Source organism: Arabidopsis thaliana, chromosome 4 (genome assembly GCF_000001735.4).
Source record: "Arabidopsis thaliana chromosome 4, partial sequence".
NCBI lineage: Eukaryota > Viridiplantae > Streptophyta > Magnoliopsida > Brassicales > Brassicaceae > Arabidopsis > Arabidopsis thaliana.
The window spans coordinates 14,197,163-14,221,402 of NC_003075.7; the positions used below are offsets into that span (position 1 = coordinate 14,197,163).

General features: G+C 36.6%; 9 protein-coding genes across 19 annotated transcripts; 7 read left to right on the forward strand and 2 right to left on the reverse strand.

Moving 5' to 3' along the window:
- The first annotated feature begins 1,880 nt into the window (after positions 1–1,880).
- Positions 1,881–3,741, forward strand: GrxC5 (Glutaredoxin family protein). 2 transcript variants are annotated; one of them, NM_119017.5, is made up of 5 exons: positions 1,881–2,283; positions 2,458–2,531; positions 3,080–3,154; positions 3,326–3,352; positions 3,474–3,741. In NM_119017.5, exons 1-5 carry the CDS (start codon positions 2,012–2,014, stop codon positions 3,548–3,550), a joined length of 525 nt encoding a protein of 174 aa, NP_194602.2. In that variant the 5' UTR covers positions 1,881–2,011; the 3' UTR covers positions 3,551–3,741. The 2 variants fall into 2 exon arrangements, with proteins under 2 accessions (NP_194602.2, NP_001328515.1); NM_001341931.1 differs by having other exon boundaries at positions 1,934–2,283; positions 3,080–3,352; positions 3,474–3,739.
- Positions 3,741–5,604, forward strand: AT4G28740 (LOW PSII ACCUMULATION-like protein). The gene is made up of 4 exons (NM_119018.3): positions 3,741–4,163; positions 4,382–4,960; positions 5,045–5,095; positions 5,242–5,604. The coding sequence occupies exons 1-4, from the start codon at positions 3,889–3,891 to the stop codon at positions 5,378–5,380; spliced, it is 1,044 nt and encodes a 347-aa protein (NP_567817.1). The 5' UTR covers positions 3,741–3,888; the 3' UTR covers positions 5,381–5,604.
- On the reverse strand, positions 5,596–6,899 carry PSAE-1 (Photosystem I reaction centre subunit IV / PsaE protein). Its single transcript, NM_119019.4, has 3 exons — positions 6,469–6,899; positions 5,998–6,063; positions 5,596–5,896 (listed from the first exon to the last, which is right to left on the reverse strand). The coding sequence occupies exons 1-3, from the start codon at positions 6,724–6,726 to the stop codon at positions 5,789–5,791; spliced, it is 432 nt and encodes a 143-aa protein (NP_567818.2). The 5' UTR covers positions 6,727–6,899; the 3' UTR covers positions 5,596–5,788.
- On the forward strand, positions 6,464–7,215 carry AT4G28755 (uncharacterized protein; the record flags this gene model as incomplete). Its single annotated transcript, NM_001341932.1, has 2 exons — positions 6,464–6,731; positions 7,199–7,215. Coding segments are annotated over 2 exons (285 nt in total), but the record flags the coding sequence as incomplete, so codon positions are not given.
- Positions 7,216–10,297: 3,082 nt separating this feature from the next.
- On the forward strand, positions 10,298–14,888 carry TRM20 (methyl-coenzyme M reductase II subunit gamma, putative (DUF3741)). 2 transcript variants are annotated; one of them, NM_202904.2, is made up of 7 exons: positions 10,298–10,598; positions 11,008–11,081; positions 11,470–11,616; positions 11,740–11,819; positions 11,916–13,652; positions 13,743–13,896; positions 13,985–14,888. In NM_202904.2, the coding sequence occupies exons 3-7, from the start codon at positions 11,478–11,480 to the stop codon at positions 14,647–14,649; spliced, it is 2,775 nt and encodes a 924-aa protein (NP_974633.1). In that variant the 5' UTR covers positions 10,298–10,598; positions 11,008–11,081; positions 11,470–11,477; the 3' UTR covers positions 14,650–14,888. The 2 variants fall into 2 exon arrangements, with proteins under 2 accessions (NP_974633.1, NP_567819.1); NM_119020.3 differs by lacking the exon at positions 11,008–11,081 and having other exon boundaries at positions 10,303–10,598.
- Positions 14,693–16,807, reverse strand: AT4G28770 (Tetraspanin family protein). Of its 2 annotated transcripts, NM_001203935.1 has the most exons (7): positions 16,728–16,807; positions 16,028–16,481; positions 15,769–15,868; positions 15,606–15,686; positions 15,423–15,527; positions 15,156–15,344; positions 14,693–15,056 (listed from the first exon to the last, which is right to left on the reverse strand). In NM_001203935.1, the coding sequence occupies exons 1-7, from the start codon at positions 16,732–16,734 to the stop codon at positions 15,015–15,017; spliced, it is 978 nt and encodes a 325-aa protein (NP_001190864.1). In that variant the 5' UTR covers positions 16,735–16,807; the 3' UTR covers positions 14,693–15,014. The 2 variants fall into 2 exon arrangements, with proteins under 2 accessions (NP_001190864.1, NP_194606.1); NM_119021.3 differs by lacking the exon at positions 16,728–16,807 and having other exon boundaries at positions 14,762–15,056; positions 16,028–16,509.
- Positions 16,808–17,615: 808 nt separating this feature from the next.
- Positions 17,616–18,219, forward strand: AT4G28775 (uncharacterized protein). The gene has a single exon (NM_001125604.1). It carries the CDS (start codon positions 17,655–17,657, stop codon positions 18,069–18,071), a length of 417 nt encoding a protein of 138 aa, NP_001119076.1. The 5' UTR covers positions 17,616–17,654; the 3' UTR covers positions 18,072–18,219.
- Positions 18,220–18,310: 91 nt separating this feature from the next.
- On the forward strand, positions 18,311–20,747 carry AT4G28780 (GDSL-like Lipase/Acylhydrolase superfamily protein). Its single transcript, NM_119022.3, has 5 exons — positions 18,311–18,687; positions 18,768–18,895; positions 19,094–19,333; positions 19,440–19,695; positions 19,765–20,747. The coding sequence occupies exons 1-5, from the start codon at positions 18,441–18,443 to the stop codon at positions 19,995–19,997; spliced, it is 1,104 nt and encodes a 367-aa protein (NP_194607.1). The 5' UTR covers positions 18,311–18,440; the 3' UTR covers positions 19,998–20,747.
- Positions 20,748–21,051: 304 nt separating this feature from the next.
- AT4G28790 (basic helix-loop-helix (bHLH) DNA-binding superfamily protein) lies at positions 21,052–23,836 on the forward strand. Of its 8 annotated transcripts, NM_001341933.1 has the most exons (7): positions 21,098–21,231; positions 21,326–22,046; positions 22,170–22,244; positions 22,341–22,406; positions 22,487–22,552; positions 22,763–23,399; positions 23,491–23,836. In NM_001341933.1, the coding sequence occupies exons 1-6, from the start codon at positions 21,167–21,169 to the stop codon at positions 23,009–23,011; spliced, it is 1,242 nt and encodes a 413-aa protein (NP_001320083.1). In that variant the 5' UTR covers positions 21,098–21,166; the 3' UTR covers positions 23,012–23,399; positions 23,491–23,836. The 8 variants fall into 8 exon arrangements, with proteins under 8 accessions (NP_001328856.1, NP_001328852.1, NP_001328853.1 ...); NM_001341938.1 differs by lacking the exon at positions 23,491–23,836 and having other exon boundaries at positions 21,063–21,231; positions 22,170–22,207; positions 22,696–23,107; NM_001341939.1 differs by lacking the exon at positions 23,491–23,836 and having other exon boundaries at positions 21,092–21,231; positions 22,170–22,207; positions 22,763–23,103.
- The last annotated feature ends 404 nt before the right edge of the window (positions 23,837–24,240 follow it).

Sequence of the window (24,240 nt, forward strand, 5' to 3'; positions counted from 1 at the left end):
AAAAAATACCTCAAAAAATTGATTATATCCGAAAAAATAATTACTTTTTGGATTAAAAATTTTTATCGAAAATCGTTATCGTGAGAGTTAGATTTAGGTCTTATTTGAATCTACTTTTGATTAATTAGTATATATAAATGGGTCAAAATGATTTGAGAGCTGCTTTGAAGATATTAGTGACAAAGAGTAAATGGGTAACACATGCGAATGGTCACAAATTCTGCAGTGGAGAAATCACTCATGTTCAAGGGTCCACATTGTTCATCTTACACATTACCAAAGTCTGCAAAAACTAGGGTTTGTTCCTTTCACATGCCTATGTCTGTTAGATGAACTACCTCTCGTGAAAAGAAAAAAAATATATTCCTCTACACTAAACACAAGAAAGAAGAAACCAACAAACACTTGTATTTACCACAAACAATTTTCAAAGATTTCATTTACGTATAAGTCAATTTTCCAAGTCCAAAGTTTAGGATAGATACGTAATCAAATAAATAATAGACAATGTATGTTATAAAAGTAGGAACTAGTACTTCTCTATCAAGTAACTAACTATACAAGCTCATCAAGTTTTTTTTTTCTTTAATGTAATTTGTTTATAGTTTATCAAGTTTTAGTTCTTATATATACTCAAATATGTACGTAAAGAAAAAATAATTCGAATGTACTGGATTTAATCATTGGGATGGTAAAGTTTCGAATGGAACACTACTGTACCCATATCTCTATATCCCTTTTTATGTACCTGCAACCCCACACACACATATATATATATAGTATGGGCATTTTAGTTCCAATCCGGCTAGAGATTCATTCTGATTATGTATAATATTTATAATGTTTCTAGTATTTAGAAATTTGATATTTCTGTGTAAAATTTCTTACACAATATTTTTTCTTATCATTAGATTTTGTAAGCAAATACAAACCTTAACTAGCTAGCTTAATACATTATTTTTGAGTTGTGTAGAAGAATTCCGAAATTCCACATATGTAAATGCCTAAAATAATTAAAAAGAAATAGATATTTAGATCATTCGCTCGGATACAGATTGGATACGAATATCTGAATTTTCTTAAGTGTTTGATTTGTACCAATCGTTAGTATTTACTCATACACGCATGGATGGACACAGACAACACTAGGAACTTGTACAAATGAGAGTACTTGCCAATTCTTTTAGTCAGTTTTATAATATAATTGTTTATAATTAAAATGAGTTATGTTTTGTGTGGTGCATGTATATAATATTTAATACATGTATGTGTGCATATATTTATGTATGTCAATGCAACAAAGATTTGGGCTTATAAATGAATGAAGAAAATGTTGGTGGGATATGGACAAAAACAAATTGGAGAAACAATGAAATAATTCGAACCCATGACGTTACAACTAGTCAAAAGTCCCCACATGATCTTATCAAACGTAGGTCCATGGATGAGTTGTTTTCGATATCATAAATTTCTCACGAATTTTGTTATATGGCCTTTAAGTGTAAAATGACAAAACTTGCCAAACAAATCATAGACCCAATGCAATTTAGATATCATTGGTGAATGGTTATAGTAAGTTTAATAGCTTTCAATTCAAAATCAATTGAAATGAATGGCTTGACTTATGTTACTTAGTTATTATTATTAATTTCATGATATTTCTTATGTGAGATTCGTAACATGTTTCTTCAAAATAATTCATCTTTCATCTCATCTTGTATGATATCATGATGAGTGAGATATGATTTGTTTTCAAGTCTTATAAAGCCTATTAGGCCCAGAACCACGAATACTTTTCAGAGAAGAAAACGCCCATTAGTAATAGTATAGGCCCATTAAGTATTAGAATAACAAAAATTCAGATTTTTTTTGTTGGTCACGAAAATTTAGCTTTTTAATTTAATAAAAGAAAAATGGGAAAAGAGGACAAGTCACGTCACGAGACAAATTAGCATAGCACGCAAAGAAGAAGAAGAAGAAGAAGCTCCAAGAATCTGTCGCAGAAATCGCCATGGCAGTCACAGCATTTAACACATTGAAACTTGTATCGTCGTCTCTAGATCCGATTCCTTCAGTCTCTTGTTCTTCTTATTCCTTCTCTCTGATATATGTCGGATCTCCTTACAAGAGATGTCTAAAGCAGTCATGTTCTGTTCGAGCTATGACTTCTTCTTCTTCGGCTGCATCGTCTTCTTCTTCGTCCTTTGGATCGAGAATGGAAGAGAGTATTAGGAAAACAGTGACTGAGAACACTGTCGTTATTTACTCCAAAACTTGGTGCTCGTATGTTCACTACTCTCTTTCGTTATCAGTTTTAATTAGGATTTGTTTTATTTCTTTCTTTTTGCTTAATTGGAGAATGGGTTTATCAAATATCCTTGTAAATTTTCGTTTTTACTGTTATTCAGATCTTAATGTTTCTGTTGATAATTTGTTGGTGTTTGGTGTGTATTGAAGATACTGTACTGAAGTGAAGACATTGTTCAAGAGACTTGGGGTTCAGCCACTGGTTGTTGAATTGGATCAACTTGGTATGTTTGCATTTCCTTAACATTTCTATCTTTTTTTTCCATAGCTTAGCTTGAGTAATTGATTTGATCATGATAATACTATATCATGGCTTTAGATAGATGATGAGGTAATGCTTGTTAGTTTTTAAAAGTATCCATTAGTATTGCCTTTAACCTTTAGATTTTGGTTACATATGCATATTACTATTCTAGTTTATGTTGTGGCATTTAGACTCGTTGAAAGAATGCAAGTCTTGTTTACCTTCTGAGTGATTTAGTTTTTCAGATTCGAATGAGTTTACATGTTTATCTTTAACTTTTCTTTCTGGACCATTGGGTTGAAAATGTACATTTTGGGGATTCTTGTTTGCCTTTGATATTTGTTGTAACCTGCTTTTGTTTCTCACTAGTCCATACTTGTATATATCATAAAAGTAAATGTGTCTCTCTCTTTGAGAACAGTTGAAGATGCAATTGTCAAAATGTTTGGTGATTTTGGACAACAAAGAATGATTTGTTATGTTCTATCTAAAGTTCTGTTTGACTAAACTATGTTTGGTTAATTTCAGGTCCACAAGGGCCACAACTGCAGAAGGTACTGGAAAGACTTACTGGGCAACACACTGTTCCTAATGTTTTCGTATGTAAGTAGTTTAATCCGTTTACATCGATCATATCTTCATTGAAACTCTGTTTTCCTTATATATCCTACCTGCTTCAAAAGATGAAACCTTTAGATGTCCCAAAGAAGTGAACAACATAGTTTCAGTTAATAGCTAGTCATAACAGTGTCTAATCTTTGTCCTAATGAGCAGGTGGCAAGCACATTGGTGGCTGCACAGGTACTTTCCTCCTTCTCTTCTCACCTCTTTGGTTTCTTCTACTTCTCAAATGTGAGATGCCTCAGTTTTGGATATTGTTTCACTCAACTATTGGCATTATCTTCTTGTTCTTGTGCTACAGATACAGTGAAGCTTAACAGGAAAGGAGATCTGGAACTGATGTTAGCTGAAGCCAACGGTAAAAACGGTCAGAGTTGAGGAGATGTTGAAACTGGTTCGGAGATTTTTGCATACGGAGCTTGGAAAGTTTTCTCATTTTTGTTATTATCATTGTACCTCATTTGAATACAATAATTATAGTTAATAAATAACATATACATATCATGTAATTGTTGATCTCTCTTTGTTTTTCACCACTTGAATTCACAGTTTTCAAGCCTTCAGAGTAATCCAAATATTACCAATCCCAGGCTGATAAATAAAGAAGGAAAAAAGTGGCCTAATATATATTCTAGAAAATCCAAAATCAGAGAGAAGCGTGGCAAGTTTAGGATCACAGGTCAATAGAGTGAAAAATGATCCCAAACTGAAAAGAGATGTCATCTTCTGAAACAGGGGAAGTTGCAGAGAATCTAGCGAGACCAATGGCTACTCTGGTCTCGTCTCAAACTTACATCTACCATTGTCATATTAGTAAACAAGCTCTTTATCAGGCAAAAGAATCATACTCTCATCGTAGAATTTCCCGTCATAATCACAGAGAAAGACTCGATTTTTCTCATAGAAACCATAGATTGACAATAACTAGAAAGCAGCAACCTTTGTCTTTCAACACCGTGTGTTTTGCCGCAGACGAGCCCTCCGAAATCAGGTAAACTTCGACTTCTTCTAACCTTATTAAATTGGGGTTCGTCTTTAGATTTGAATGAATTATGGTTTAGGTTCTATCTGTGTCGTTGTTGAATCAATTTTAGTACTTGGTAGGTTTATGCTCATTGACATGATGAAAGGTTAAAACTTTGAATGCAAGAATGTTATCTCACACCTTGTGTAATGTCACAGCTAAGTTATCTCTGTTTATGGTTTCAGTGCTGATGCTAGAATCCGTAGTGAGGTTCTGTCTCCGTTCAGATCAGTCCGTATGTTCTTCTACCTCGCCTTTATAGCAAGCGGTTCATTAGGAGGACTAATAGCCACTTCTAGGCTCATAGGTGCCCTGGCGAATCCGGCTAGATCAGGTGAAGTTCTTGAGATCGTTAAGGGTTTGGGAGTTGACATTGGTGCTGCTTCTCTCTTTGCGTTCCTATACTTCAACGAAAACAAGACCAAGAACGCGCAAATGGCTAGGCTCTCGAGGGAAGAGAATCTTGGCAAACTCAAAATGAGAGTCGAAGAGAACAATAAGGTAATCTCCGTAGGTGATCTGAGAGGGGTTGCTAGGCTTGTGATCTGTGCTGGTCCTGCGGAGTTTATTGAAGAAGCGTTTAAGAGAAGTAAAGAGTATACACAAGGGCTCGTGGAGAGAGGTGTGGTTGTGGTGGCTTATGCTACGGATGGGAATTCACCGGTTTTGGAGTTTGATGAAACTGACATTGCGGATGAAGAAATGAGCCAGAGAAGGAAGAAACTGTGGCGGGTGACTCCGGTTTTTGTCCCGGAATGGGAAAAGTAAGAATCTTTCCTTAAAGATAGTGAAACCCGAGTTGAAAAAATCGAATTTGAGAGTGTTCATATTTTTTGTTGCGTGAACAGGTGGTTAAATGAGCAGAAGAAGCTTGCCAATGTTTCCTCAGACTCTCCAGTGTAAGTAGTTCTTTGCATTTGCTCTGAAACCGGTTTAAACTGAATATTGCACCGGTTCTTGAGCTGAATATGAGTGTTTTTGCGTAAAGACAATCGATTTAAACCGCGTTTTGCAATCGGTGATACGGAATTGTTGTTGATATTAGGTATTTGTCTCTGCGTTTGGATGGGCGTGTAAGGGCAAGTGGAGTGGGTTATCCTCCATGGCAAGCCTTCGTTGCACAGCTTCCTCCGGTTAAGGGAATGTGGACCGGTCTTCTTGACGGTATGGATGGTAGAGTGTAAATACTCTAATACTTAGGGATAAAGTCATATGTTTTTTAGTCTCCTATAAATTTTATAAAATGTATAGTTATGAAAAGATTTTGACTTCAAAATTATTATTTTCACTTCGTGGTTAGTCCGAATGAATGAATTCAGAAGCAAAGTGTTTGTGTTTAGTTTTTAAGGTGTTTACCAAGGGAAATTGTACCGGTTTCAGAATGAATATGAAGACGGTTAAGAGAGCTAACCATGAGTAGAAAGAGACTTTTAACTGAATTTTCCAAACACATTCTGTGAAAGAATAAGAAAACCGGCTCGAGATTCAGATGAGGAGAAATAATTGGTAAACTTTTGCGGTACATACGGTTTGGGTCAAGTTACAAACGGATAAACCGGTATAGAATACACAGAGTTTTTGAATTCTCCCATTTAAGCTGCAACTTCTTCGACCTCATCCAATGCATAGTTGTTGGTCGATATGTTGGCGTAATTGACTTTTGCGAACCGGACCACAACCGGGTATCGAGTCTTAGGGTCCTGCACAATTTATAACCCTGGTCAAGAAACTAAACAAAACCGGCATGGTGAAAGATATTCATACGACCGTTAGATCGTTGATTGGAGACTAAATGCGTTACCTGATCAACGGCAACAACTGATCCAACGTTCTTGAACCAATAGGATTCTCTCCTTAGAATCTTGACCTACGAATCCCAACAATTTATATCAAGATAAGAAACGATTGATTATGAACAAAATATGTGGTTACAAGTCACACACACATAAACATGCAATTAGATTTGAACCATGTTATGAACATAAGATGTGGTGAAATTTAATTTTTTGTCACTAATTATACAATTTTTGCATAGCGATTAACTGATTATGAACAAAAATTACAAGTTCACAATTAACGATTCCTACTAGCTAGCTAGTTACGTTGTGTAATTGGCAGATTCATTTTGTCATTTCACCATTCTGCAGATTTACCAATAAGAACTCAAATAAAATTTGCTCATATACATGAATGCATCCATCGATAAGTAACTTTGGCTTATGCGTATATATATACAAGCTAATGGAATTTAAGACGGTTTAGGTTAGCTGACCTTAGACCCTCTCTTAGGACCAATCGGTGGTGGCTTGGGTTTGGTGGCAGTAGCTCCATCCGGAGCAGCGGCAGCTGCCGGAGAATCTTTTGAAGAAGAGGAAGCCGGAGCAGGATCTTCGGCTGCCCTGACTACGAGCCTAGAACCGGCGTTTCTCATCGGCAAGAAAGACACGGAGCTCCTGGACGACGAAGCGCCGGCGACCGAGGTGACATTGGCCGGTAGAACAAATACCGTAGATGCTGTCGTCATCGCCATCTCTGGTTTTCTTTTTCTTTCTTTCTTATTGTTATTGCGACACGAAAGAGTGGTTCTTGATTGTTTTGTTGGTAGTAATATGTTCGTAAGGCTAAGAAAAGAGGAATTGTTTGAGATGTTTTGGGTTAAACGAATCGTTTCCCTCCACTTGAGATCTGCCACGTGTACATTACATATCTATTCTTAAGGATAATGTGGTGACGTGGTTTTTAGGTTACTCTTATTTCAGATTTCCTTTGTGAATGAAAAATAAAGATTCATTGTTTTATTTTATTTTTTGTGGATAAATATTTAAGTGTTTCTTGAAACATGTAAAAAATGTTTTGTTTTTCTTTATAAATTTAAAAACAATTTAATACATAACCACTCTCGTTTTAATTAATCTTAAAATGAAAACCAAAACATATATCTTAGATGAAGTTTGATTTTTCATAGTCGTATCGTACGTGATTAAATTATATTCGTTTTGCAGTTGCCAAAGATCTATAACAATAACATATTGTAGCAATCGTGTTCATTTTGTAATTGTTGACGACAACAACTTATTTTAGTAATTAATCGTTAATTCAAAATTTGAAACCTTACTTTTAGCGATTAACAATTTAAGTCGCTAGTCATTGAAATGTGTTGTTAAAAAAAATTGATCAACCAACGACTATGAAATAGATGAAGCTTTATGCTTCGTTGTTTACTACTCACTAATTACTACAGATCAAACAATAAAACGTGTTATTGGTTGATGTAGCGCCAACACTTTAGAAAAACATGGATATGTCCATATTTATATATGACATCTAATGAAGATAATCACAAACAAAGTAAATAATTTTCACTAAATTTTTTTTTCTAACTATTTTTTCATATAACATTTTCCCTAAACGTTTCTGTGCAAATTTCTACCGAAAATAAAATTTCTCAAATATCTCATTCTCATACACATATATATGCGTTATCCATTATCATTTGATCCTATTTTCAATCATAATCAACCTGAGTTTTTTTCTTGTTTTACTCCAAAGTAAACAATAATTTGATTAGATTGTTAACATTGTTTTATTCATACATACACCTACTTTGTAAGACCACTACATATATATCGATATACAAGACACAACTACTGAAAGAAAAACTTAAGAACGCATATAAACATCGTGCCCTATTATTTAAATATTAACACCTTCATGTTTTTAACACGTTATATTATAGAGTTGGTTGGTATTCTATTGATTATTGTAATGAGTGTAATGGTGTAGTCACATGAAGTGTGGAACACTTTTGACTACAAAACACTATAACAGTACAGTTTATTGTCTTACTTGTGTCCATAAACTAATTATTTAGTGCCAACAAATGGCCATGCTGTTTTCTTTCTTCTCTGATTCTTCAAAGTATGGTATTTTAGATTTATCTTTTATTATATCTTCAACTATATACATAGAATCTGAGTCCAATTATATCTATCTGTATATATGACTTCTATAGCTCTCTCATTTTCTATTCTGTTTGTCATTAGCATTATGGAACAGATAAAATATTGGAGATTACACGTTTGGACAACAGTTATTAAAAATACAATCTAACTGGCGTGTTCCCCTATTTATGTGATTGGCTGCGCTGTTTAGTGGACCCAACATCGCCATGGCGTTTAATAAGTAATAACAAAAGTTACAAGACTAACGAATGATTTAACGTATAATTGGTTTTAGTGTGAATAAATTCTACGAAACTGGTGATAGTTTGATAATTTAGTTGCTAAACCAGTATCGTGAACCCGAACCGGAGGGAAGATGATAATGAGAGTATAGATGGACTTAACCACGTGGAATGCTATGGCTTGTCAGTGATTTTGGTTATGCTAAGGGTCCCGTCACTATAAACTAGCTATATTCGAAGGTACACAAGGGCCTCAAAGTTAGATTTCTAATCATAAGATATGAAGTTATTAGTACTCTTTATAAATCTTCATGAAAAGACATCCGTATTTCATCCTTCTTTTCATAACTATCTTTGTCAAATCTTATTTATTTTATAAAACCCAAAAACTGTAAATCTTTATAAAATATTGTAATTTTCAAAGATTTAGTTGTGTCAAATTTATTTCTTCAGTAAATGGAAATACAGGTTGGCAAAAAAGAACATTAACCACTCTATGTTGAGCGGCAATATCCGTTAGGTGCATTAATTCTTCTTAAAAAGGTAATTACGCATTTCCTTGGTTCGATTCGTCTAGGGACTTAATAGTGTGCGAAATATTAGAGGATCCAAATGATGCGTAAGATAAGTCTTATGAGAAGTCCATTAGCCCTCGTAACTATGATTTTAGGTACTAGTAGAAATTCAATTGGGTATATTTGGTGAATTCTAGAGCTTTATAATTTTGTTATCGTTTAAGGCTGATAATGATGAAGACATAATGTCATGGCTCTATGTTTTTATTGCTCTTTCCTGTTATTTTTTTTATCAACTGATATTAAAGAATATATACATTATATTGGCTGGTCCATTTCAGTTTTTCTTTTATTTGGTCCCGATTTGATTTTATGTACATAAAACATGTAGAACCAATAGTAGTGTGGTCGTTATCTTTCTAATAATCGAAGGCTCGAAACCATATATTGATTCTTGGTTAGCGTATCGTCTCTTTTATGACTGCATAATTTACATGGCTTGCCTATGTGTTACACATTATCTCGATTTCGATTTCACGTTCTTGGTAACATATTAAAGAATTTAGTATACGAAACAATAAATTGCATGGGGAAACCGATATTCATAACCAACGATAATTTGACAACACAAAAATGGATCATCATTCGCCATTGCCCACTCGGCCATACATTAGAAGGACAAGTTATATTTATTTGCTCTCTGTGAATCTAATTAAGTTTTTTACTCGTCAGTGGGAAACATATAGTAATTGTTTTGTTTGCATTAAAATGAAAATGTATATATATAAATAAAAATGTACTGATATATCTACTATAGTAGACTTAGTAGTAATTGTTGTGAAAGTAGCAGAAACAAAGGATATGGTTGTTGTAACATACCAAATTTTCATGAAAGCATTCATTGTGAATGTGAAGTTGAGCGTATCTATCCGTGCAACCAAAAATAGAAAGAGATGAAGTATATGATCATAATCTGATTTCTTTTGCTTTTAGCACACTAATCATTGAAGTTTAAGCATCACATCTCTTTTCTATTTTCCTTTCCTTGACAAAACTTGCGAATCGTTTTGATGTTCCATACGTCTTTTGCCATCATTCATACATAAGTACCAACCAACTATTATTAAACTTTTATTTGTTAATTATACACAATATTGACTATATATATTATTATTTTTACCACAAAAAAAATTTAAAATTTAGACTATATAGTACCAACCAATATAGTATTAATTTTTTTTTATTTTTTACAAAAACCAATGAATAAATTTGATTTTCCGAATGTGGTTTCTTAATTAAATTTATATTATTTCAGTTCCAATATTTATATATATAGATAATAAAAACAAAAGAGATAAAAGAAGAGATATTGGAAACAAAAGAAAATGAATAATTGAGAGAACACAAAAGAGGAAGAAAGAGAGTGGAGAAGAGAAGAGAAGAGAAGAGAGCAACTTCCTCCATTTTCTTTTGGCTTCCTCTCTCCTTCTCGGTTTGTTTTGTCTGTACCTGAGAGAGTTTCCCCTAACAAAAAAAGACTCTTTTTTCCTCAAAATCCATTTCGCTTCCGACGCCATTCTCAGTCGGTGTGAACGCGTGAGAGAAAGAGAGAGATTTGGCTTACTTTATCTCCGGCGGGCATCTTTTTCCGGCGGAGTTTCCGATGTATCTACTCTAGCTAAGCTCAGCTCTTAACTGTTACAGGTCTCTCTCTCTCTCTCTCTCTCTCTTCCCCCGAGTAAAAAAGCCACAAAATGTCTGAATCATTTAGCTCTGATCTCACTTTCCGATGCTTTTTACCTATTTTCTCGTTTCGATTTCTTTGTTTGCTTTTCACTGTTCTTACTTCAATTAGATTCTGATCCCTCTTTTTACCCTTTCTCTCTCTCTCTTTCTCTGCTTTTGCTTTTACTGTTTCCTTACAATTGTGATTGTATTGAGCTAATTTTGGTCGGATTCATTTACTCTTCTCTTTGTCAATTTGCTTGTTTTTGTTAAAGATGTGACATTTATTACTAAAGGTTTCTTCTTTTTGGGGGAAACAAATTTGAGTTCATAGATAGACTTACTAGAGGAGTGTTGTATCACTGATGCTGGAATCTGGTTAATGTAGGCAGATCCACAGTGCCTGTTGATTGTTTCTTCCTATCATCAATCTCGGAATTTGAGGGGGTCTTATTATTAAGGGTGAGTCAATTTTGATTTGTAATTTTCACAAGGAGTTTGTGTTCAGACTTCAGAGCATAAAAAGTGACTGGCTTGATTGTGATAGGTCATGTGAAAAAATGGTAACTGGTTCATCTTATCTTTTGTTCAGTCACTATAAAGTGTCCCTCTGATTACAGAATCTTATTCTCCTTTCTTTTTTTCCTTACAAAGTTCTTGTTTTGTTATGCTTGTCCTGTTCCTCTTTGCTGCTAGAAATATTCTCTTCTTCTACTCTCTCTTCACTTTTCCTGGATCTTTTAGGTTTAAATTTTGAAGCTTGCAGAGCTGGAAAGTTTCTTCATTAGGAATCTTTGCTTGTTAGTTTCGTGTCACCTCAGATAATAACTAAATAGCTGTGAAACTGCAGGGACCATAATGAATGAACTCCGAGGCAGAAAGGCTCAAAAGATTGAAAGTCCAGTTCCAGGATGCTTAGGGAAGATGGTTAACCTATTTGATCTAGGAATTGCTGTTAATGGGAACAAGTTGCTTACAGATAAACCACATCTTGATGGTAATCACTAGTTCCCTCTGTAATTGCTTTGTTCACTAGTCGAAGCTTTCTGTTATGTTTCTGAACTGAGTAGGATGTCCTAGTATCCACCTGTGTTATTGACACGAGGTAGTTTCATGGCAGGATCCTCTCTGTCAAGAAGTCGATCTGATGTGACTCGAATGCCAGGCCCTTCTTATAAAGGCCATTCAGAAGCTGAATTGGTACGTTTGGTTAAATAATTAGAAATAGTATGCATGCTAGCAACAGCGATTTTAATATTCAGAAGCTGAAGTCTATTGCCTGCACTGTTTGCACAGATTATGTCTGATTTGAGGAGAAGTGCTTCTAGCAAACTAAGTGGTACACCGATGAAGAAACTCATTGCTCGAGAAATGTCAAAAGAAGTTGAACATAAACAGAGCCCAACTAATGTGGTTGCTAAGTTGATGGGTTTGGAAACACTTCCCCAGACGCATCAGGAGACTGCTACACAGCGAAGCAAATCCAGAAGCAATTCACACTCTTCTCTGAATCATTCGATGACTTCTACAGATAATGAGGTTCAAAAGTATCAGGATTTCAGTAGGGAATTTAAAGATGTGTATGAAACATGGCAGTCACCTCAGAAGGTGAGTCGCTCAAGGGATTGCTCGCCTAGAAAAGGAAGATATGATGAAAGTACGACTGAGAAACAAATGGCTCTTGTTCGTCAAAAGTTCTCAGAAGCAAAACGCCTTGTAACAGATGATAGTCTTCACCAATCCAAAGAGTTCCAAGATGCACTTGAAGTGTTAAGCTCGAACAAGGATTTGTTTGTTCAATTTCTCCAGGAATCAAATTCTTTCTCTCAGCAGAATCTTTCTGACTTTCACCATGTTCCTCCTCATTCAGAGGCGAAGCGGATCACAGTATTGAGACCTTCAAAGGCTGGTGAAACTGAAAAATATGTGGTTCAAGGGAGGAGGAACAAGCAGGTTAAGAAATTGGCTTCATCAAGTCAAGAGACTGGATGGGGGAACCGTGATCTGGGTTACCCGTCACCTTATGTCAACCGGGGAACCGAAGAACACACTGTACAGCCAACCCGAATTGTCGTCTTGAAGCCTAGTCTAGGAAAGTCTCTAGATATTAAGGCTGTATCATCATCCCAATCCTCTCCAAGGGGTTTACACAGTAGGGGATATTTTGATGAGCCTGAAGATGTTGAGACTAAAGAAGTTGCAAAGGAAATTACTCGTCAAGTGCGCGAAAATCTGATGGGTCACCACAGGAACGAGACTCAGTCTTCTTCTGTCCTATCCAATGGCTATATCGGTGATGACAGTTCTTTTAATAAGTCTGATAACGAAGATTTAGTGGGAAATCTTAGCGATTCTGAGATCATGTCACCAGCATCTAGGCATTCTTGGGACTGTCCAAATAGGTTTGACAGTCTTTTCTCTCCTTCCTCTTTCAGCAGAGCTTCATTTTCTCCAGAGTCATCTGTCTGCAGAGAGGCGAAGAAGCGACTTTCTGAAAGATGGGCGTTGATGTCAGTATCGGGAAGAACTCAACCGCTTAAACATGTTTCAAGAACCTCAAGCACCTTAGGGGAAATGCTTGCACTTACAGAGACCAAAGTGACAACTGAATCCGGGGAAGGGAGCTATGAAATAGTACCAGCAACGAGGGTATCAACATCATGCATAACTAGTGATCTGAGTCAAGTGGAAATGGCAAGTGATTCTCTGAATATTCTTGCAAGGTCAAAATCAGTCTCTGACGTTAGACTCAACGGAGAAACATCTGTTCTGGGGAGTTCCAAAGTACAGGCTCCACGAGAGCTGACTAAGACGGGAAGCCTGAAATCGTCATGGAAAGTCTCAAACTTGTTCTTCTTTAAGAATAATAAAGCAAGCAAGGAGAAAAGAGATGCATCTCAATGCAGCAGTATGTCTCAATTGGCAGCGCCTTCTCCTGTGACTCTTACCGGAAAAACCAGCGAAGATTGTGTGTTTCCTATTGATTGTCTCCCTCCTGTTTCATCAGAACAGCAAAGTATAATCCTAGGCGAGGTATCCCACCAATTCTCTAAACCTTTTTCAATCTATTCGAGGTGGATGAATATTCATGTTAAATCAGCGGCCATTTTGATCCATTTGCAGGAGGAAGTGACTACACCAAAGCCCCTAGCGACTGGGAATACAAGTGAAAACCAGGACCAGCCAAGTCCAATTTCGGTTTTGTTTCCACCATTTGAAGAGGAATGTGCCAGCATTCCAGAATGTTCTGGGTCAACCAAGCATTGGTCATCTCAAGGTTAGTTCTCTGCTTGCTTAGCTTTCTCAAAGAGTTTTGTTACCCAACATTCCTTTTACGCTAATCCAAAATGTTCCATTCTCAACAGGAGACGAAATGTCTCTTAAATCTAATCTAATCGACAAATCACCACCAATCGGGTCAATTGCTCGGCTCCTCTCATGGGATGATGACTCTTGCACTGACAACATAGCTAAACCCGCAATGGGAGTCCATGAGGAGGAAGACTGGCATCTCTTCATAGAAATGATCTTGACAGCTGCAGGTTTCAGCAGTGGTTGCATAGTCTCTCATGACCCCATCATGTCACGATGGCACATGCCAAACAGTCCCTTAGACCCTTCACTCAGAGACAAATACACCAACCCGGATAACAACAACATCAAGGAGTTCATCCACGAAGGCAAACGCAGACAACAACGATCAACTCGTAAGCTCATTTTCGACCGCATCAACTCCATCGTTTCAGAAACAACGACTACACGCACAGGTAATGGTTCTCTGCATTTCGACCTGGTGGAGCATGTGTGGGCTCAGTTAAAGGACTGGGTTTCAGATGAGCCTAGCAAGCGTGACTCAGGAGAAGACATGGACGCCAACAGTTTGGCTGCAGAGAGTCTAGTGAAAGATGAGATAGTCGGGAGGACATGGACTCATAGCTTGCAAGTTGAAATAGATGACTTTGGGATTGAAATTGAAAAGAGATTGTTGCAAGAGCTAGTAGAGGAAGCCGTTATCGATCTTACACGATGAGATGAGACAGGAGCAATATATATACTACGTTCAATAAAAATGTAAGATAGTGCTAAGTTCATTTTTTTTTGGTCTATGGGAAGATTTGTGTCTCGATTTTTTTGTAATGATTGAGAGAGAAAACAGAATGCTGTGTAGCCATTGTTGAAGCAGAGCAATAAGCAGTTGTTCCCATTTCAAACACAAATCTCGTAACTCTTTTGTACACCAAAATGAAAGCTATGTTGCGATCTAAACAGAGTTTCGAAAAAAGTATCAAACGATAACATAAATGTGTAAATATCTATGCACACTCGAAAGTTAACAGAGAGAAGAACCAAACCAAAGTACTGATAATTCCAGACACAAGAACTCAGTCTTTTGAGTTAAGCTGATGGAGTGTGGCTCTGACTGTTGATCAATCCGTACTGTAGAAGAACAAGAATATAATGACAAATCAATTCACAAGCTTAAATCTTTGGTACTAAGTTCAAAATCAAACGACCAAGAAACTTAGTTTTTTTTACCTTCTCTCTGATTCGGGACCTCCAGTTGTCAATATTGCTTGATCCAGAAGATGTCTGGTTTGCCTGTGGACCAAGAAGATTGTCTCGTGCTCTACTCATCGGATTCTCAAAATCATCTTCATCATCAAGCTCTGATTGCCGAGGTGAAACCATAGCTCTCAAAACCAAAGCCAGTAGCAATGACAGTAACTGAAACACATACTCACATATGAATACTGAGTGAATCATGAATGAACTCAAAGGCACCAAAATCAGTTAGTTAGTTACCTGGATGGCTACCACAACAATTCCGACCCATTTGCAAATATCGATGTTTTCTTCGATGAAAGCTCGAAGACTATTGAGTTCTCCAGTTGGATCATAAGGAAGATCCTACAGAAACAAAAGTCCAGACCGTTAAACAGAACACACAAGACACAAGCTTCAACTGTAAAAAAAAAAACACCTCACCTTCTCCCAGTGACGGTCAATCACTATGAATCCCACTAGAGCTGCTTCGATAATGATTAAAAGAGTTTTGAGAATTGAATACTAAGACCTATCAAGGATTAAACATCACAACTGAATAGTATTAACAGAAACATATAGGTGCAGTCTATATATAAAAGGATACGAAACACAAGCAACATCCATTGATAGCTTCAGCTGCAATGAAACCAATGATAGTGACAATGCAGACCAAAATCCCAATCGCCATGAAACAGTAGATAAACCTACATTGAATTTGAAACCAAACCAAATCAATTCATTGGAACATTCCTTCAAACATCAAACAGTGTCTTAGCTTAACGCTTTGTCCTTTTTCAACAAGATTAGTCAAACTAGGCATAGATTTGAATCGAAAACCATAAAAATGGAAACTTTTTCAATACCATGGAGCAGGAAGATCTAAAGAACGGAGATTGAAACCCGAATCTCCACCACCAGACCCGAGAACGATACCCGATACGAAATCGATCGGATTCTTCAAAGAATCAGAAACACTGTTGATCTCAATTATTGAATTAGAGAAGGAATAAGAAGAATCCGGTGATGAAGCTGCCGGAGGCTGAGACGGAGGAGGGTCAACGGGAACGTGATGATTGTATTGATCGAGCATCCAAATCGAGTAGATTATGATTGATATACCGATGAAAGCTTGGAGAAAATTAAGGATCTTGAGAATCGAAGCGAACGAGACATGGCAACAATTGTGTCGCATTTTTTCTATCACGATTCTTGATATCGAAATCAAACTTCTGAGCAGCGATCGCCGAAGGAAGAGTCTTTGATGATTTCGGACAAAACAGAAAAATGTTGTTTTGACAGATAGGATATATTCCGAAGCTTACTAATTAATCATTAACGAAAATTTATTAATTAACGAAAATTTTCATTATCATTAATGTAATAGTTCAAAATTTTGATATAGTTGATGAGGCCAAACAAACTAAATGGGCTAGAATTCGAATAAATGGGCTTAGGGTCAGGAAAGCTCATTGTGAAGAGACTTCCCGCTTCAGAAGTTCAAGTTCAAGTGATGGGGGGACTCAGGTTAGAGATATTTGAGACTTGAAGTGATGCAAAAGGTACAGCTCATGATGATTGTATTGTGATGATGATAATGGTATGAATATGATGATGAGAATTAAGTATGCATGTGAATGTTAGATGACTGAAAAAGATAGACAACCACTTATATAACTAACCAACAACATTTTAGGCTTTCCTCTTTCTCTCTCTCTGTTTTTATTTATTGATTTTTGGGTACACTAATGTTTAAATCTGTCTCTTTAATTGGACGGCCTAGCATTCTTAGATCTCTCGATACTGTTTTACCAATAAAACCATATTCAGAGGTGTCATTTTGTCATGTGTATTTGTTGTTTTTCCCCATGTATCACGTAAATGAATGGTACATTTAGGGGTGATTACTTCAAACTTTCATTTTTTTCTGAACAAAATGAAAACCAAGGAAATCATGAGTTCACACCCGGATTAATAGGAGTATTTTGGAATCGAATTGAAATTGCAGTTGAATTTGAACTTTGGACTATATCCACAAAAGTAAACTAGGTACCACTAAACCATTAAAATTTTGTTGAATTTGTTGGTTTTAGGCAAATGTTTGAGTTTTATGATTTCAGTGCAACTTTTATAAGGACATAAATATCTATTTAATTAGTCCATAACTAAAAGTAGCAAAGTTGTAAGATATTACAGATTCTAAAAGTCATTTTGTAAGACATAAATATATCATACCTTTTTAATATGCTGAAACATGTCAGAACAAAATTTATAAGTATCAAAATGGATTATCAATCTTTAATTTATAAAATTAACTGAATAAATTGGAACTTTATTAGACTTTCAATTAAGTTGTCCTTTTAAAAATATTTTCAATTAAAGATGATTTTTTTTTTGTCAAACAAAATCCATGCATGATGGATAATATTAAATCCAAAATCTTTTTTTTGATTACCCACGCCTAATCTAAAAATTCCTATATCCCATATATATATGTGTGTATGTTACATAATATCCATCAGAGAAATCAACATAAACCAAAAAGTGATGGATAACAAAACATCTTTGTGGAAGATAAGGAAGATCTTAACAGAGAAAAGTGATGGTTGGTTGGACTTTGATAATAACAACGATATCGAGAATCATATTTTGAGAAGTTTGGGCGAATCCATAATTAGTAGAGTGAAAAAAGACTCTATAAAGATAAAGATCGACGATTATGATACAGGGAGCCAGCACGAGGTAACCTTCGGGTATAATCATGAATCTGATACATATTACATTGGATCATTATGGAGATTGAAGGAGCTTGCTGCTGGAGATGAAATAGGATTGTTTTACGATCCTATTTCAAAGAATTTGTGTTTCTCTGTGTTGAAACAAGCAAAATCCTGCTTGATCAAAAAATGAAATAAGCAAAACCCTGATGATCACAACTTGTTTAATTATGGTTAATTATACAGCATAGTAATTAATAAGATCTTGTTTGAAAGGACATATATAAGAATATGTATCGACGATAATCATTTCTATATATTAATAAATATACAAGTTTTGACATTTCACTTTTGTTCCTCTTAAATATGACACCTTGTTTCTCACCATTAGATCGACCGACGACATAAGTAATAACATTTATTACATACACCAAAAAAACAAGCAAATCATTAATACAATTTTCCATTAGTGTATATAACAAACAAGAGACTAATCTTTTCTTTAACATTTCATAGTATTACAAAACAACGCCAAAAGTCAAAAGGTTTCGCTTTCTAGATCATGTCCACATTTCTCCTAACATGGATTATTATGACCGTCGCGTTAAGCGTAACGCTTTTTCTTATGCCGCAACAAACAAATGCGGCTAGAGCGTTCTTCGTGTTTGGCGACTCACTCGTGGACAGTGGTAATAACAATTACTTAGTCACCACTGCTCGTGCCGATTCTCCACCGTATGGAATCGATTATCCGACTGGTCGACCAACCGGTCGTTTCTCCAACGGCTTGAACCTCCCTGACATCATCAGTACGATCACGTTTTCAGTTACTTAATTCTCTCTTTTTCTTTATATATCTTTTGGTGATATTGCTTGGTGGTTTTTTTAGGTGAACAAATTGGATCTGAGCCTACATTACCAATTCTTAGCCCTGAACTCACTGGAGAGAAGCTATTGATCGGAGCTAACTTTGCCTCTGCCGGCATTGGAATTCTCAACGATACTGGCGTTCAATTTGTAAGTCGTTTACCGCGTTTAATTTTTATATGAAATTTGACTAAGGTGTATACAATTTTACATTCATTCAAAAAAAAAAAAATTGATTAAACTCCAAAGTAAAGCTTCATTTTAAAATATAAATATTTTTAGTTGAAAAATGTCTAAACTATTTTGGACTCCAGTCTAATCTTTTTTTTGTGTGGTAATTTATTGCAGTTGAACATACTAAGGATCGGTAGGCAATTCGAGCTGTTCCAAGAGTATCAAGAGAGAGTGAGTGAGATTATAGGTTCAGACAAAACGCAACAGCTTGTAAATGGGGCTCTCGTCCTCATGACTCTCGGCGGCAATGATTTCGTCAACAACTACTTCTTCCCCATCTCTACTAGAAGACGCCAATCATCTCTCGGTGAATTTAGCCAGCTTCTCATCTCCGAATACAAGAAAATCCTGACGGTATATATATATGGTTTCTTGGTTTACACGTTAGGTTTACACGTTAGGTTTACACATTAGGTTTATAGAGTTATATTTATCACGTTCTTCTACTTATGTGATACAGAGTCTTTATGAGTTGGGAGCAAGGAGGGTGATGGTGACGGGAACAGGACCTTTGGGTTGCGTACCAGCGGAGCTTGCCTCATCGGGAAGTGTGAATGGAGAATGTGCACCCGAGGCGCAACAGGCTGCAGCAATCTTCAATCCTCTTTTAGTTCAAATGCTTCAAGGACTTAACCGTGAGATTGGTTCTGATGTTTTCATCGGGGCTAATGCCTTTAACACGAATGCGGATTTCATCAACAATCCCCAAAGATTTGGTGAGTACTCTTAATTGGTAAATTTGTCTCATGATTCATTTTTAGACCTAATTTGATACATTTTCATAGGTTTTGTGACGTCAAAAGTAGCATGTTGTGGACAAGGAGCATACAACGGGCAAGGCGTTTGCACCCCATTGTCGACTTTATGCTCTGACCGCAATGCCTATGCTTTCTGGGACCCTTTCCACCCGACCGAGAAAGCCACCCGACTCATCGTCCAACAAATCATGACTGGTTCGGTTGAGTACATGAACCCCATGAACCTTAGTACTATTATGGCTTTAGACTCCAGAATATAATTAAGGATGCAATCTTTTACAGAATCTATTTCCAGTTTTTCTCGTATGATAAAATATCGCGAGTCTGCCAAACAATGGTAAGGAACTAAGGATTCTATTTTTCCAAATTATGGTTTTCTTAGTTTCTCTCTAATGCTAATGGGGAGTCTCTGTCTCGGCTCTGTCTTTTCTGTTATGTTTCAATTTTGTGGTTAGTTGCCACTTCTTTCTTACGAAGGCTTTATAAAACTTTGTCAATTTTACACTCTATTTTCTTTATAAATACTTCGCACAAATATCAGTTGAAGTGTTTATATTTTCTAAGATTATGAGCCTACGATATAACGTAAACCGTAAGGTTTTGAATGGCTAACATCACTCCATGTCGAAAGAAATATTTATTACGTTTAATATCATTGCTGAAGTGTGGACGTTTTCAATATTCATAATGACATCATCACCCTCGGCATCAACTCTTTTGTCACTATTCATAGCCTACGTACTCCATTTTTGGTGTCTTTGATGGCTCCACATGAGCATACATATGGGAGCAAGCAAGGAAATATCAATTTTTTGTAATTTTTGTTTTGTTTTGTTTCATCTACTATCATTTTCAAAGAAATCGAAAAGAAAACCACTGCAGAGCCAATATCTAAATGTTTATTGATGTTGTACTACACTCAGAGAGATTTGCTTAAGAATGAAGTTTACCTCATTCTTCTTTTTGGATGCTTTTGTTTAAACAAACGTACCAGTTTGCTCGTACAAAATCATAGATATGTCCATTGATGTACTACATTAAGACAAGAATAACAACAAAAAAAGCCTTCGTGGTGAGTGATGACGTCTCTAGGAGGCTCGTAGTAGTATATCCCACTAAAGGACGTTTTACTTCAGGTCAGAGCTTATCTTAGCACAAAATTCGGAGAAAAAGTAATCAGTTGAAGAAACTAACTCACCACTATAGGCCAAAACACCATTATAAAATATTCAGTTTCTTGGAGCTTTGTGGTTTAAACGAGTCAAAAGGCTACGACAAATGTTTAGTTTCCTTTTCTTTTAAGGGACATTTTAACAAATTCACAATTATTTTTTTCTGATGAAAGTGGACAAGTCACAAATGTCCATATGAGTTTCTGGGCGACTTCTATCAGAATTTTTGTTCATAATTTTTTTTATTGTATCAAGGGATGACTTGGAAACCGAAGATGCTTATATTATCCCATGATCTAATCTCACCAGAAAAATACATCATGTAAGTTCATTTTCGAATTTCTTTCTCTCTTACTTGCATGTTTATTCCAATATGAGGTGTATATTTTAGTGGTTTTGGTTTTGTTTGAGTTTAGGGGTGAAGATGATATCGTGGAGCTCTTAGGGAAGAGCAGCCAAGTAGTTACAAGTAGCCAGACACAAACACCCTCTTGCGATCCTCCTCTCATTCTCCGGGGCAGCGGAAGCGGGGACGGAGAAGGAAATGGTCCTCTACCGCAGCCTCCGCCTCCCCTGTACCATCAGCAGAGTCTCTTTATCCAAGAAGACGAAATGGCTTCTTGGCTTCACCAGCCTAATCGCCAAGATTATCTCTACTCCCAACTTCTTTACTCCGGAGTAGCCTCGACTCACCCGCAAAGTTTGGCCTCCCTAGAACCACCACCACCACCTAGGGCTCAGTACATTCTGGCGGCGGATAGACCGACCGGTCATATTTTGGCCGAGAGAAGGGCGGAGAATTTTATGAATATCTCGAGGCAAAGAGGGAACATATTTCTTGGCGGTGTTGAAGCTGTACCGTCGAACTCGACCCTGTTGTCTTCAGCCACTGAATCAATACCAGCGACTCACGGCACCGAGAGTCGAGCAACAGTCACTGGCGGAGTATCTCGTACTTTTGCAGTTCCTGGTCTTGGTCCGAGGGGAAAGGCGGTGGCGATTGAGACGGCGGGAACACAATCTTGGGGGTTGTGCAAGGCCGAAACAGAGCCGGTTCAGAGACAACCAGCGACGGAGACGGATATCACCGATGAACGGAAGAGAAAAACGAGAGAGGAAACAAATGTCGAAAACCAGGTGAGTCAGAGCTCCCATATATAGGTTAACTTTACGCAAACATGTCAGCGCGTGTTAGTCACTTGACTCGTGCAGTTTAGCAGTTGAAGCTTAATTTGTATCTTTCTGTTTCTTGGCGTACAGGGAACTGAAGAAGCTCGTGATTCGACGTCTAGTAAGAGGTCACGAGCTGCAATAATGCATAAACTCTCCGAAAGGGTTCTTATGCTTCCATTGGAATTTCAAGATTCTGAGTTTGAATAATGGACTATCTGTTTCATCTCCTTTAAAACTTGTTTTTTTTTTGTTAAACAGAGACGGAGACAAAAGATTAACGAGATGATGAAGGCTTTGCAAGAACTCCTTCCTCGCTGCACAAAGGTTATTACAGTTTCTTTTTTAATTAACTAGTTGTTATTTAACTTTAACGTTGATTCTGATTCTGTGTCTACTCTGATCAGACTGATAGATCTTCCATGCTGGATGATGTTATAGAGTACGTGAAATCTCTACAGAGCCAAATACAGGTATGTCCTCAAAAACAGAATGTGAGTTTGAACATGGAAACAGTTTGAATGTCCGCAGATTCATTTCCTGGAAGATTTATAAAGTTTAGATGAGATGGCCTAATAGCCCTGTTCTTGAGGTCTTTGCTTCCCAAATTTTGTAGGGTAAACATTTAAGGATCTTTAGGTCATGAGTGAGATTTCATATCTGAATCGAGGTTTTTATGCCAGATGTTCTCAATGGGACATGTTATGATTCCACCGATGATGTATGCGGGGAATATACAACAACAGTACATGCCCCACATGGCCATGGGTATGAATCGGCCTCCTGCATTCATACCTTTCCCTAGGCAGGCTCATATGGCGGAAGGTGTAGGTCCTGTTGATTTATTTAGAGAGAATGAAGAAACAGAGCAAGAGACAATGTCTCTTCTCCTTAGAGAAGACAAAAGAACAAAACAGAAAATGTTTTCTTGAACTGAAACTTGTTAGTTCTTTTATTAAGACAAGACACACTCTTATATACATGTTCACATAACTACTCTACGTTGGTAACAGTTGTAACTTCTCCAACAAGTTACGTCTCTTACTCGCCTCCTTTCGTAGTCACATGACGTCCGTTGACTTAACATACAAACTATAACATATATGATATTACAAGATTTAATCATGGACTCAATTCTCAACAGGTCCATCATCATATCCACCACCGCGCTACCCTTTTCCAAACATTCAGACCTTTGACCCATCCAGAATTCGTTTACAAAGTCCGCAGCCTAATCTGGTGTCGAACCAACCTCAGATGAATCCCTATAGCCAGTTTGTTGGTCACCACCGGATCCAACAACCTCGTCCTCCATTGCAGGTAATTCTTCACCAGTATCCCATTGTGCTTATTCCTCTCTGTCCCTACGAACGCTTACAAGATCCTTTTCTAAAAAAAAATGTTTTTATAGAGTCAAACAAGACCACAGGTGAGTTTCAGCCAAGCAAGTAGTAGCAAAGAACCTGATGATCAGGACAACAAACCAACAAGTTAGTACGAATCAGGGAATAAAGGCTTTTCTTGCTAGATAAGTTAATAGTCAAGATTGTGAATTTCAATGGGTAAAGTCATCCTACGTTCACAGTCTCACAGATAAATTTATAACACATTTAATAATAGATTTTTTAGAAATTTGCAAAATTAAGGGATAGATTTGGCACAAACTCATTAACGTCACACAAAATATGTAAAAAAATTAAAAGGACGAGGCAGAAAAAGATCATGTTGTTTTCTAACGTCGATACAAAAAACTCTGATCAAGTTCTCTTTAGATGTTTTTGTTTATTAAAAAAAGAATGCCAAAAGAGTCGACGCATAGAGTAATGACATCATTGTGGATGCTGAAAACGTCATGGTATGCATAAAGACACACTTCCGAGAGTGATAGAGAGCTTATCCTATATATGCTCCTAAAATAGACTTTCTAAAAGCACAGAATTTTATCAATAGAAGGGGAAAGAAAGAAATAGCGACTCAATGAATCTGGCCCTAAAAGCAATTTATAAACTCTGTTAACTAAGTGGTTTCTTGGAGGTTTCTGGGGTATATAGAAGACAAAAGTAACTCTTTCTTTTTTGGTTTTTAATAACTCACAACAACAAAAACAAAACAAAAAACCTTTTCATGATAAAAAGGTAACATGTGTTTGGTTTCTCTCATA